A 14,343-nucleotide genomic window follows, 5' to 3' on the forward strand; every position below is an offset into this window, starting at 1 on the left:
AGTACAACTTGAGAAGTTTCAGCTCTGCCTCTGGAGTACGCTGGGTAGAGGAAAAGGGACCAGAGCTGTTTAACTTGGTCTATGGTGAGGCCCCCAGGACCAGCTTCTGGTCCAGCTTCTGTCTTCAAAATCCAGGTCCTCGCAGGGGCAGGGCTCCAATGTGGCTGTCACACAAAAAGAGCAGCAGCAGATGTTTGAGAGAATAAAATGTAAGCGACATTTAAAAGTGAAGACCTCTGCTAAGGGCTCCTTACCTCCCTCCCATTTTGGAGGCCTCCTGCTCCCCTTAAAATCCACCCCTCCCATTCACATGCAGCGCCTCAGGCTGCCCTGGGTCCCCAGCAAACCCCACCGTGCTGCGTCCTCTGCAGCCTCCCCCACTTTTCCCACACCGGGGCTAAAATCTTTGCCATGTAACTTATGAACTGCAACATCTAACCACTGCTTCTGGGATGCCACTTGCTTCTTAAAACCTGACAGGGCCCTTTCTCATCCCTTGGGCTCCTGTCGGGGAAATCAAACTATCGTGCCCCTTCTGACAGCAGCACATCAGCGGCTTGTTTCTGTCCAGACCATATTTACCATGGCTCCAGCTCTTAGCCCTCACAGAGCAATAAAGCTTTCCCATAAACTCACGCTCTTATAAATTCAGTCTGTTTTATTCCAAATATCACATAAATTAAATACATTTCCCATGAATATTGCAAATATACATGAAATGAACATTGCAATTTTTAAAAAAAGTTTTGGCTTTGCTTATGCAACAAGAAGTGCCAAATGTGGTTAGAACATGACCTTCTCCTGTATTTACTAGATACAAAAAGGGGCAGATTAATAATTTATATTTATACATATGTACACACTCCGTTTCATAACTAGCTTTAAAACAGTAAAAAATGGTTTCAAGTTTATCTACATTAAACATACTCGTTTAAATCTGGTCAGAAGCCCCAGATAAGAGTTGATACAATCATTTCACAACTGCAAAATTAAGGCGCTACCAAAATACCAGTTCCACTAGTGTAAAATGTAATAGGAATAAAGAGTGTACAGCTTTCTATTTATCAATTTAAAAGTGGACTGGAGAACAAGGAAAAAGGAGCAGTAAGAAACATGACAAGATCTACAGGTTAGAAGTACAAAGAGATCTCGATGACTATCAAGTGAACATATTAAAATACAGTAGATAAAAGGCCTCAGTGGCAAACAATTAGTATGCTTCTGAAAGACAAAAAAAGGTTAAAATAGATATAATTTTGTAGCTTGAAGCTTTACAGGTGAACAACAGATGTAGAGGTAGAGGGATTTTTTTTTTTTTTTTGGCCTCTTTACGATGTATAAAGAAGGGCCACATTCACCACAGTGAAAAGACTCATCATATATCCCAGCATCCTTGCTTGGACAGCAAGCAAGAAAAGTGTCACGAGCTAGAAAGGCAACAGATCCTGTCTATCTCTTCCAGGAGCTCAGCTCCAATGCTTCCACATGTACCTTGGCGACAAGTTACACCTAAGCGTAGATCAGCCGTAACGTGGACATCTCCTCTAGAGGAAAATGAGATAGCTAGCTTTTCCCATGAGGTACTACTGGATGCTGTAGAGATTATATGGCAGAGATAATTTGGTAACAATGAAATTGGTACTTTCCCTTAGAAGGCAAGTACCACAGGGCAGTGGTGATTTTTTATTTATTTATTTATTAAAGCTTTGTTATTTGATCAGCATTCAATGTTTTGGAAGAAATGTCAGCTTTGGGCTGCTAATATGATTATTTGCATCCATACACAGACAATTCCTATGTTATCATTTATCCAAAACATCAGTCACTGAAATATTCACAAACCGCTTTAAACCTTGACTAAAAAAAAAAAATCCCTCTACAATTCAGCTTTCTCTTCGATAACTAGCATTCCATTAATTATGCAGGCCTTCACGAACACAGTAATGTCACTTTCCATGTAAAATGTGTCTTTACACATTACAGAACACCAGTAAACCACCTCTCTTGTTCCATAGGGTTTCCTCTCAGAAGTACCTCAAAAGTAGATATCTTGAAAAATCACTTTTGCAAAGAATATTCACATTAGTTACTGAGGCAAAGCCAAGAAGACACTAACTAGCACCTTGATTTTTTTTTTTTTCCTTAAACGCACTCCTATATGTAAAAATCAAGCACATGTAAGATCAAGGACCAGCAATATACAAATACCATCAGTGTCCCCTTGCAGCTAAACTAGTAATACTCAGAACTAGGCCAGACACACGAAGGAGCAAGATGAGTGAGTCTAAGAAATACACAGCATGGAAAGGGATGGGAAGAACAGGAAGCTGAACAGAAAGGATTGCGAGATCGAATACAGTCCATCTTCTGGTCTGAGAATTAGTTTGCGAAACCACCCTTCGGTAGCTCAGCTGACAGTGGGCTGAAGACCTACTGACTTCTGACATTTCCTCCCCCATATATAGAATAATTCTTTTATACTTCCTCTTCATCATCTTCAAATCCTGGAGGAAATGCATTCAACTTGAATTTTGAGTATTTTGGTGATGGTAGCAGAACTTGCAGAAGGCTACTGTAGAGGTTATGACATCATTGGTTTTAAGTTATGCACTTCACAATTCAGAGAATATACTTACAAACTATTTAAATAGAAAAGGCGTGTTCAAGGTAGAGGCAGTTACAGTACATTCAGGGTATGTTACAGAAACCATTTGTGGTAGCCATTTGCTGAAAGGAAAAAAACTCTGTATTTTTGTTTCCCAGACCACAGAGGTTATGACTACAATACCCAAAGAGAGCAGGTAATATATCTTAATCACTGCATTTTAATGCAGTCTTCTTCCAGAACTCATGTGCAAATTGAAAAAAAAAGTTTAAATACATCTTCATTGACAAATAAGGACAAAAGAACTAAAAAAGAAACCAGGCACTTTGACCATTTAGGTAAACAGCCATTTCTTCTTACTAGACTTCTGCACATGAACAAGTCTTTACCTTGGTCTTGCTATGCTTGCAGCGCATGGAGATTCAAGTCAGCTTTTTTTTTTTCTCCTGTTGGTAGTATCGGTTCTACTTATAGGAAACTATGCCAATTGAATTGGTAACACTGTTAGTTTTTTCATTGGCAGCTGAGCAAACGTTGATCATTTGACTGACAAGCGATCGATTTAATAGCTATCAAAGTTAGATATTAACAAAACAATACATAAAATAATCAAAAAGACAAGTGAAGGTTAACACCTGACTTAAGCTTGCATTGAGACTTGCCTTTATAGGTTCTGTTTGTGCCTCCTTTCACGGTGTTACTGTGGACTGATTTCCATCACATACAGCAACTGGTACTAAACTACAATACTTTCGGTTTGAAACATGTTCAGTAGAGATCACTCCAACGTAACGGGAGGTTGGCATTACGCTGCAGGTAGGAGGAAGATGGAAACCTCCCCGCGTTTCATCCTCGCCGGTCCCACGTGCAGAACAGGCATTCAGAGCAAACTGCAGCATCCTTCCTCGTACTTGGGGTGAAATCATTATTTCACAGCAGAGTTTATCATGCTTTAGGGAGCCGGTTTGATTTGAATTTAGCGATAAGACCAGCTAGGATTACTTTGATTTTTCTTTTCAAATAAACCAAAGTACACCTTTCCAAACATTTTGTACATACTCAACCTGCTACAACACATAAATCACAACATGAGGGATTACCTAAGGCTACTAAATAGTGTACTTATTCAGTAGCTATTATTCTTTCAGATAAACATCCTCAGATGCCTTGACCACAAACGGCTTAATCTTTTTTTTTCCTCACAGACTGCTATTTGCTGAAAAGAGAGAGATGTGGGTGTATGACAGACTGCCCACCAAGTCACTAACAGAGCGTACTGTTGGTTATAGTCTTCATGCATACTTCTGCCGGGCAGCGTAACTCCTCTTCTGTTCACTACCTTCGAGAAAGTCTAGGAAACACCTCTTCAATCCACTGTCCAGTTTCCTCTTCCTACCAAGTGGAAATCCAAATCACATGCAGGCCAATGGTGCTACTCTAGTACTTAACTCTCTTGCAGGCTAGAAACATCAACGCTATCGTAGTACTTTGAAGCAATTATCCACATCTATCAGCTATGCTCTAACTGTAGCACAGCTTTGTAGAGGCTCAGATTTCACCAGGACAACAGGAGAGAGTGCAAGGTTTGGTGAATACCCAGGATAACAAACCGACGCAATCGATGGATGCTGGACGCAGTCAGAGAGGGCTGTTCCTTTTTGAAGGAATCTTTAAAAAAAAACCCAAAAACAACCCTTCCCCCTTTGCCCTCCCCCAGAACCACCTGTTGTGAGATGTTTTCGGTGCCCGCTCACAACTGAAGTCCATGTTATCTGGGTCTTTTGCGAGTCACAAATATCAATACACGTCTGATGGCGATAAGACGATCTTTAAGGGAGGTCATAGCCAATATAGCCAGCTGAGCTCTGTTTTCCAGAGGCAACACTGCCAAGAGCCACCAGTACCAGGCAGGACCACTGGGGTTGCTCTGCAAAAGGATGGAAAGACATGCAATCGTGTATTCACTGGCACTGCCCCATGAAGAACACCACCTTCCTTCCCACCTTCTATTTCTATTTGCTAAGAAAGTCACCATAAAACAAACAGTTGAAGCAACAACTAAACACTTGATTTCAGGTGCTCTCCTTGTCTATATGCGCCATTAAGACTGATCTCTTCAGGTATCAGCTTACATTGATATACTGTTTTCCATTGATTAATTGTTTTCCATGCTTCACGCTAATAGACCAAAACTGGGTAAATAAGAAGAGCTTAGAATGCAGAAAACCACAGCAAACACCTGTCAGAAAATAGTTTTGTGTAAAAACTACATATAGAATAAGGATGCGTAAGTAGGAAGGTTTTATTACCTGTGGCTCTGGCTCTTTTCCTGGCATGGACCCAAAATGATTGAGAATTTGCACTTTCATATTGTCTTTAAGAGAAGTAAACCAGGCAACGGCTTGATCATAAACCGAGTCATGAAGGCGGACAAGTTCTTCATATTCCGGTCCTTCAACCTTATTGTTAAAAGAAGGGAGATGGAACAAAACAGGTTTGATACCGTGGAGTCCATATGCTTCCCCAGAAGCAAGCGAAGCAAAATAATGCAGTGACTACAGCTGTTCAAATGTCATTATCTAAGCAAACGATGCCCAAGTCTCAGATTTCAAACCTGTGATGCTGGAGTCTTTTTACCCTCCCCTAGGTGTTCTGAAGTGACATTTCTTGGAGCAGTTACTCCCTTGTTAATATCCATTCCTATGGCACAACAGATGAATCTGCTCTCTTAATCCCGGGACATCATATTAATCATATCAAGCCCACAACCTCGACTCCCTGTCACAGAAGGACCTCTGAACATTGTTGTATCATCTGGCAAAACAAAAGAAACACTACTGCCACCAAGCACAGAGACAGGGGGTCTACGGCATTTAGAGATCAGCAGTATTTTATAGAAGTGTTAAGGCCGTGGTAGGACAGCCAAAGAGGAGGAGGAGGGCGGACACCTGAGCAGGCAGGAAGCAGGGAAAGCGGATGCTTTCTCAACACCAGGAATGGCCATAAAAAAAGACTCTCACTGAGACAAAGAGTGCTTTAGTTGCACAGGCCTGACTGTTAGCCATTAGGGAAAAGAAAAAAGCATAAGCAAAACCCACTACAAATTGGCGATTTGTTTTTTTGTTTTTTTTTTTTTTTGGTTTGGGGTTGTTGTTTCCCCCCCTCCCCCCGTAAACTGTACACACCAATGGTGTGATTCACCTGTGCTACTCAGATGCACATCTGAGCTAGCTGCTCTGGATGCCCTTCACAGTTGAGAAGAAACAGCTCTAGAGGGCAATTAATCTCATCTCAAGGCAGGTATCTAAGAGCAGATAAAATAGCTTTGGACTGAGATTTCTCACCATCAGATATAACATGAATGTAGGGTGCTGAACACAGACGTCAGCCTCTCAAGTGAGACAAGGTAAATCTCACCCTAATTATGAAGAGGTGGTTCTCCGGCATCATCTACAAACAATGCCTGGACACCTGTGTTCCACCACCCTCACTGCGGATTTAAATACGGCAGAGCCCTCACTCTGAGCAGGCTACCTACTCCGACCTTTCGCAGGGGGAGGCACCTCCATGTGATCTGCCTTTCCTGCCCTGTCAAACAACTGCATCATCCTGCACAGGTTAGAAAAGCCCTACTAAGACTTTACAGACTTGCACTTCAACTGTGAGAGCGCGCTGAAGAGCTATTATGACCGGACTGGACTTCATCAATTGGCATGAGATTACTACTAAACTGAGTGGTAAGAGGGATCAGGGTTTTATAGACATGCTCTAAAGATGATCCAGGAAGTCATCATTAAGCATGACCAAAAATCCACCCTTTGGCCAACACCCATCACAAGCACCTCACCTGACACAGGTTTTATAAGAGGACTTGTTTTTAAAAACTACTTGCCTCTCTGCATTTCTCTGCTCTCAGCCAGCTCTGACGGATGCTTGTATAGGCATGGTTAACTACATGTCACTAAGATCTCATTTTAAGAGCGGACTCCCACATTTGTTTGAGGACCTGTTCTGTAAACCAGAGCTTGGAGGTCATATGAAGTCTGCCAACTGTCTGTTCAGTGTAAGAAGAGAATAGCCAGTTCTCTAACAACAGGGGCACGTGTTCTTAGAAGGGTTTCAAGCCCGTACCGGTTTTAAAACATTACCCTGACCTCACCTACACATCATGACAGACCTCAGCACCTGAGTCTCAGAAGCCACTTTGAGATCCACGAAGGGAGTGCAACACTTCAAGCAGAGATAATTGTAAGGGCAGAAAGGAAGAAAGGGAAGGAAGAGACAAAGTTTGTTCCATGGTTTTCAAAATAGAGCTTTAGTATTTATAATGATATTGGTTTAAAAATAAGGCACAGCTAGCTTGAAATGCAACAAGGAAAGGCTATTTAAGTGAATCCAGCAATACATGGGTATGAATAACTTTGCACCATAGATCACCTTTTTATCTTCAAGATACTCGATGTTTGCTGTGTTATATCCATCTCGCTGGCCATGGCTTAAGACCCTAAAACGACGGACACCAACTGTATCAACAACTGAGCGCCCATCAGGAAAAAACTTTACGTCCCTGATCTCTAATATACAGCCATGATCTGCAAATCTGAAATGACAGAAGGGCATAAAAGTGGAAGTCATCAACAAGTGTTTATACACATCAGGACAAATACTGGGCCTAAGTCACCACTTTTTATTTGAAAGAGGATCCTGCTTTGGTGACAATACATTTCTGCTTATTCACATAAGCCACACAACCCCCACCCTTTCTGCCTTCCCTCAGAGGTCCAGGGCAGCAGCATTTTTGGAGTGTAAATATTTGCCGGGGTGGGGTCAGGGGGGGAAGGGTTGGGAAGGGACAGGAAACTAAATGGAGCATGTTTCATGCTGGGAGTTGCCAGCTGCTGGTGGCAAATTCACCTGGTTTGCAAAGAAAACAAGATGGGTAAAGATACCACAAGGAAGTCCAGAAACTGAGGAACAAACGTAGGGCTGGGAGGGCTACCCCCCTGCTCCGAGGTGTAAGCAGAGGATTACAGGCTTTAGAAGGAAAAGGCTTCTATATAGCAAGATTTTTCTTGCACTTGTATCCTTTAAGTAAAAAACAACAAAAAAAAACCACCACAAAAAAACCCAAACACCCCACCCCCCCACCCCCAAAAAAAGCCACAACGAAAAAACCTTTACAAAAGCACATCTATATCCATTATATTTAAAGTAGGTACAGGGTTTAATCACATCCTGGAAACAAGCATGCAACACATTTTTACTTAACATTATCGAGCTTACCTACTCTACATTTGTGCAGTAGTGAGTTCACTAGGGAGGCTGATTGCACAATGACTCTTCACCATGATGCGTTCATCTACCAGCATTTGCAGCTCTGTACCTCAGCCTACTGCTCACCAGGAGAACGCATTGTATCTAGTCTCATCTCAAGACACCAAATCCCTGCAAGGTCTGATAAATGTTTCACCAGGGAAACGCTTGTTTTAACAAGGGCTTGGCCGTTTCTTATATCAGAGTGATGAAGAAACAGCGACACTGGGGGGAAATGAGTCCTGTTTCTATTCCACCAGAAATTATTGTTGGGGGGGGAGGGGGGGGGGGGAGCTGACCGCTGTGAACAACCATTCTATCCCGGCCATTGTACAAAACAAACTGAGGAAGAGCAAGAAGAGTACAGCTGCACACAGCTAAATCCTGGTGCTTTACAATGGGATTACAAGCAAGTTTATTATAGCAATATTAAACTAAACACTACTTAAACAGCTACATAACAATTTTTTAAATTAAGGATTTTAGTGACATTCATACCAAGTTTAGAAATTAATATATGTGATGGGGGGGGGGTTTGTCATTCTTTGAGAAGTTACTTTTGGATAGAAAGTGACTTTAATCGAAGAGAGACAAGAAAGCACCTAGAGATGGGTATAAAATGTACTGACACATTAGAAGTTTATAAACAATTCTTCTCCCAGTTTTAATTTAAAGTGGAGAAATAAAAGAGAGCAAGGTGATGAATTGAACATGTCTTGTCACTGTGTTTTTCAAGGGAGGTATGAATCTCAAGCCTTCCATATCCATGTCTTAGCAGATGAGGCAAAACAAGTTTCCCCACTTTTTCTATTCCCAGTTGATTTTGCAATTTTGAATAAACAAAGAACAACTTTGCTTGTGTAAGAAGCTTCAACAGCCTGCCAGGTGTCTACAGATGAAGGCTTCCCTGCACATCAGTGTTTGGTTTAAGTAGAAGTTACCATGCTTGAAGTTTAATTATTTCAGTAACTCGAAACAGACAGGACATAAAATCTAACCATACTGGTTGCATTTTAAAATACCCTTTATGACACTATTTAATAAATCAATTCTTGTGTTTTGGGGATCGTAACCCCTTGGCCCTCTGTATTAGACCTGACTGCAAATAAGTTTGGCTCTTCCACAAGCCTTCACAGATGTAAGGGGAGTTACCACTGATGTCCTAGGGTCATTTTGTCCTCACTCTTACAAGTATTTGCTTCCAGAAAATTGCTAACAGGCCTGGAAGGGACTGCGGAGCATCAGCTGCCATTGGAGCCTGAACTCCATTGAGCGCAGCACCGACAGCATGCCAAATGGCATGAAGCACAGCCAGAGCTGACTGGAAGCTGTAGCATCTCTTGTGTTCTTACTGCCACCTTACTGTCCAGTCTGGGAGAAAAAAAAACAAACCAAAACAAAAACCCTGAACTGGACAAGTAAAGGCTGCCAAGTCCCGGTATGAGTGCCCTCCTCTCGGCTCCAGTGACGATCGCCTACAAAAATACTGCTCCTGAGGATGCCTGTCTAATGCGTTCTTAAAAATTCCCACACTGGTCATCCATTCTACAGTCTGCATCACTCCAACGTATCTTCTGAAGTCAGCAACTATCTATTACATCTCGTAAGGTAGACCTTTCTTAAGGCCACCTCATTTTTTTCCCCCATGAGCATCTTCTTGTACCCTTCACCCAAAAAACTATCATCTGTAAAGGACTTAAAAACCTGAAGGTTGCCATCTAATGATTAGTATTCAGTCTCCGCATAAGGAGCTGGAAACACACCAGTGTCAGAATTCACAAAAATGAATTGAAGGTAAGATCATATAGAAAGACAATGCAACCCACTCACTGCAGATAGTTTAGACATTGCAACACAGCAGTAAAGACAAACATCAAAATTCAACGTTCAGCAGCAGAACAGGCTTCTCAGCCAAGGGTATACTTTGTCTCATTCAAATGATACCACCTATGCAGGAAGACTATGCAAGGTTTGGATTTTTTTTTTAAATGTTATTTTTTTGTTTTTTAAAACTGAGCAGACAGAGGAGCAACCTCATCCAGACAGTCAGCTTTCACTAGAACAAACAGGCTAGAAAGCTTTCCAACCACACAGACAATTAAGTGCTATTTTTGAAGTCTGTAGTAGCAGGATGAGTTGTATTCTTGCTATCCATCCAACAGGGGAGCAATAAAAATTACATCTTTGTGTCAAAAGGAATGTTTAATATACGAAACTAAAAAGCCAGCCACTTCCGTATTGGTTCATACAGGACTGGAAGGAACAGAAGTGGTTTGGGGAGACCAGTATACTGCGCTGTAGTACTCCATTAGCGTCACAACAGCCTCTGCAACAACAGGACATTCTCAGCTCATCTCCTTACCCTTTTAATTCGTCAGCTAAGCACATGCCAAACTGCTTGGTACCAGTTTCCATGCATCTTCTTATCATTAGACGATAACGAGGTTCAAAGACATGGAGTGGGCAAGGGATGGTAGGGAAGGCCATGGTACATACGAAGATGGGAACATCTTTATTCAAACTGTAAGAAAATTGTTTAAAAAAAAGTCAACTTTTCTCTGGGTACTGCTATATTCGGCATAAACTGAGTCCAGTGGTTTCTTTAGACTCATCCTTTGTAAACATGCTTCTGGTCAAAGTCTGTCATTTTTACAAGACAAGCATATTTCAGGAATCTTCCCTTTAGTACATTAAAGAAACAATCCCTCTAACCTACTTTCATAGAGGAAAAGTCAGGAAATAATAACCAATTTCCCAAATGTGTGTATACCAATACTTAAATACAAGTAGTAAGATTTTGGTGATAACTTTTTATAGTAATATAGTACCTAAGAACTGACCACATTCAAAGCAAGGTGGTAGAGAATTCCCAAGCACAGTAAAGCCCTTTAATTTTGAAGAAGCCCACTAATCCTTATATTATTTTTTCAGGCGTAATTTTATGTTTTATTTTTCTTTTTAGCTGAGTTGTAGCATGAGATCCACAAGCCACTGACAACACTGAATCCTTGAACTTCTCCCGACCTGCAGTATAACCCATTTATAATTGGACTTCTACTCCCAGAAAACCCCCATTATAACTTTTAAAGCTATTATATTGTTTCAGAAGAAAAAGCAATTATCTTTAAGAATATCGTTGTGCCTCTCTACCATCCAAGCATATCGTTTCTTGTTTATCTGGCAGGTTCATTTACAAATTCATTCATTTTGTGCATTTCCATAAGCAAATGAAGCTTTTCAAGTAATTTAGATTAAAAAATACAGTTTTGTAACAGCTGTCAGTAGTAAAATGAGAGCTTACTTTGACAGTTCCTTCATTTCTTCCTCATAAACTTTCTTCCTTTCAGATAATTCCTCTGGCAAGTAACGGACTATCAGTTCTTCTGTAAGGACAGTCTTCTTGTAAGTTCTGCTTGCCAGAAACTGCAAGGAAGAGTCAACTCCTAAGTCTGATAACGAGAAGTCAGGTAATATCTCCTCCTCCCAACCCATCCCCTTTCCTAAGGCCAAACAGCATGTTAGTTCAGGATTGTACTTGTTCCTCCTCCTTTCCAGCCTTCAGGTATCAAAACTTCCACTTTAGGATACAAGGTTCACTCCAGTGCCCATTTAACTATAACCCCGTGCCCTTTTTTTGGCAGAAGTTGTATTACCACCAAGAAAAGGCAGTCCCTCCTTGCTTTTGTGGAAGATACATGTATTATTTTCACCTAGAGCTGCCAGGTTACTGCTCCCCAAGAAGTACTCCACGTATGAGACACGTTATGTCTGCTGGAGCAGAAGTTTTGGCCAAGAAGCTACCATTCCTCGTTCACCACAGATAGAGCTACAGACTGGAGAGGTGGTGGGAATAGGGCTCTGGTTGGGACTCCCCAGGCATGAGCCTGACGTGACACCGGAATCCTCAATTCCTTTCAGCACCAGCAAACCACACGTGTCTTCCAAGGAATAACAAAATATATTCTGGAGAAAATAAGGTCTGTGCACAGCTTGATGCTGCGGGTACTACTGTGGTGTTCTGGTCTGCGAGTAGAGCACAGAAAATCCCCACATACTTGCTTTCAGAAGAAAACAGCTTTGTATTTTTTTTTGTTAATTAGGGCAAGGACGTACTTACTTCTGACAGTTTTTCTTTGCAGAGTGGGCAATGCGGATTATGGTCAAGGCAACGCTCAAGGCATTTGAGGCAAAAGGTGTGTCCACAGGGAGTGGTAACGGGTTCGTAGAACAACCTGAACATGAAAACACAGAACAAAAAAGCTAAGCTGCCAACAAAAACAATGCAGATTCCCAAACTGTGGAAAGGAGTGACTAGGTCCAGCCACCTCTTCCTTTCCTGCTTTTGTATAAATCACAGGTGAGAGTTATCTAAGGGTGTAAAAAAGGCTTTCATTTTTAGAAGTGGTAAACAACGGAGAAAACCATGCATAATGGAGAAAACCACATCTGTAAAGATTCACCAGATGCAAGGTTCAGGAAGAAGGAACAGAGTAATAATTTAGACCTTCTCTTGCAGGTTTCCCTTCTGACACCATAAAAACTTTTTTCAGAAGCTAGAAAGGCTTTCCGATCTTAATCCCAGGTCAATGCAGTCGTACCTCATGCAGAGGGAACACTCAAAGTCCGATGCATCCACCAGAGTTGTTGGTATTTCACTTGAAGTGACGCCGGTGTTTTCAGGTAAAACGTCTGCATCTAAGTAGGTAAGAAGATGATTATAGTAAAATGTTTAAGTATTACTGCAATTTCAGATGCTGTTTAGGTTCTCTATGGAAAAACAACTTAATTTATCTCTTTTCTTTTTTGAAGTTTTGTTCCAAACAAACATATTTTCCATCTAAGTTTTAGACTTTCTGGCAGGAAATCTTACGGAGAGCAGAGGATGTCGTCTACGGCCAGAGAAAGCACTTTAGAGCTGAATACCCATGATTTGCTTCTCCAAAAATGGTTGGTTGGTTTTTTTTTTTTTAAAGTCTAGTTTTTAAAAATACTCTGTTATTGCTTTCCCACCACCATCACCACTCCCACATCAGCCAGGCCAGATGTTTTAAAGTACATTAAGTCCAGAATTTAATTTGTTTACACACAGTCAAACTATTTCATCAGTTTTTATTATAGATTTCTCAGCAGGGGTAATTTTTCTTACAAGTATGAAAAAAGCTTATGTTCTTCTGGACTAGGCTGCTGTGGAAATCCCATGTTTCAGACAGCTTAAAGTTTAAGGACTACTAGAGCTGCATTAGCTAATACCGATTTCACTAGCTCAGCACTCTGCAAACATGGAGACAAAACACTTCACTTAAAATTCTGCCCACCCTGGTTTTTTGGGGGTGGTACGTATCCCTGTAGTTAAACACACTTAAAGGGTATGGGCTTCGAACTTCACAGCAGCAGCATTTAAGCTCAAGAGCTACCAGCTCGAGCTTCTGATGACATTTACACAAGCAGATTCTGCAACTTCTTTTACAATCTGGACCTTTGTTGCTCAGTGATGAGTTGCAACAGAGCCACGAATGCTGCCTCCACATCCTAAATTCTTGACCATTTAAAAAAAAAACAACCTCAGCTTTTTACATTAAGTTAAAACACTAGGATGTTTTGTTAAAGGATAACTTATGCTCAGCATCTGGTTTATCTTGAGCACAGACAGGACAGGGGAGAGGGCACCGGTGTTGTGTGGCCTACAAAGAAAAACAGCGTTATCGTTAACCTACATCTCGCATGTTAGCATTTAGTAATAGCCAGAACCTAACTGTGTTAATTCTGCAAATAGTAACATGGCATCGGGATCTAGCACAGACCAGAAATTAATGGTTATGGGTAAAACGCGATCTCTGGCCTTCGCTGTGAAGATACAGGCGGGTCAGATTTCACAATCTATTTACTGAGTCTGCAGTTTAGAGGCAAGTACAGGGTTTTTCCCTTCACAGCAACGTGATCAGAAACTGGCCATACATTGATCATTTGCAGAGGTGGCAGACAGACAGCAGCACTTGAAGACTTTAATATTTCAAGGCAGAGTCAGATTTGGGTTTTTTTTTTTTCTTTTAAGGGAAAAAATGCACACTAATATAGCAGCATTTTAAAAGCCCCTTTTAACCAATTATTTCACTACTCAATGCAATATATTGCCTTCAGCATTTTTATCCCAGGGTACTAAAAACACTTTGGAGGTCTTTGTTAGAAGCTTGAGAAGCATACCAATTGTAAGCACAGCTATCAAGTGACAGAAAACTGGGGGGGCTTATTACCCTTCAAAAGGCTTCTTTGTTTGCTTGGAAAATTTCATGTAAAGTTGCATGTGACTGTTTCTGGTGCCAGTTCAAGATTAGTTTCCAGGCTTACTGCATCTTTCCTTCATATAGAAAGACAATGAAGTTCAGCTACACCTCTGAGACCTAGAAAATGGAAACGGCACCAGCGAA

At 41.2% G+C, this 14,343-nt stretch overlaps 1 protein-coding gene across 2 annotated transcripts in view; it reads right to left on the minus strand.

Annotated features, from left to right (window-relative positions):
• Positions 1–637: 637 nt before the first annotated feature.
• The window catches only part of LONRF2 (LON peptidase N-terminal domain and ring finger 2), a 35,261-nt gene continuing 21,555 nt past the window's right edge, over positions 638–14,343 (minus strand). The window contains exons 6-12 of one of the 2 annotated variants that reach the window (XM_076359553.1): positions 12,517–12,613; positions 12,036–12,150; positions 11,220–11,341; positions 10,281–10,439; positions 7,043–7,205; positions 4,915–5,064; positions 638–4,532 (exon numbers count right to left, since the gene is read on the minus strand). In XM_076359553.1, coding sequence (XP_076215668.1) covers positions 4,374–4,532; positions 4,915–5,064; positions 7,043–7,205; positions 10,281–10,439; positions 11,220–11,341; positions 12,036–12,150; positions 12,517–12,613 — 965 coding nt within the window. In that variant the 3' untranslated portion in view covers positions 638–4,373. The remainder of the gene's footprint in view (positions 4,533–4,914; positions 5,065–7,042; positions 7,206–10,280; positions 10,440–11,219; positions 11,342–12,035; positions 12,151–12,516; positions 12,614–14,343) is intronic. The other variant, XR_012997113.1, reaches the window with a different exon arrangement.

Source organism: Aptenodytes patagonicus, chromosome 1, assembly GCF_965638725.1.
Source record: "Aptenodytes patagonicus chromosome 1, bAptPat1.pri.cur, whole genome shotgun sequence".
NCBI classification, from domain to species: domain Eukaryota; kingdom Metazoa; phylum Chordata; class Aves; order Sphenisciformes; family Spheniscidae; genus Aptenodytes; species Aptenodytes patagonicus.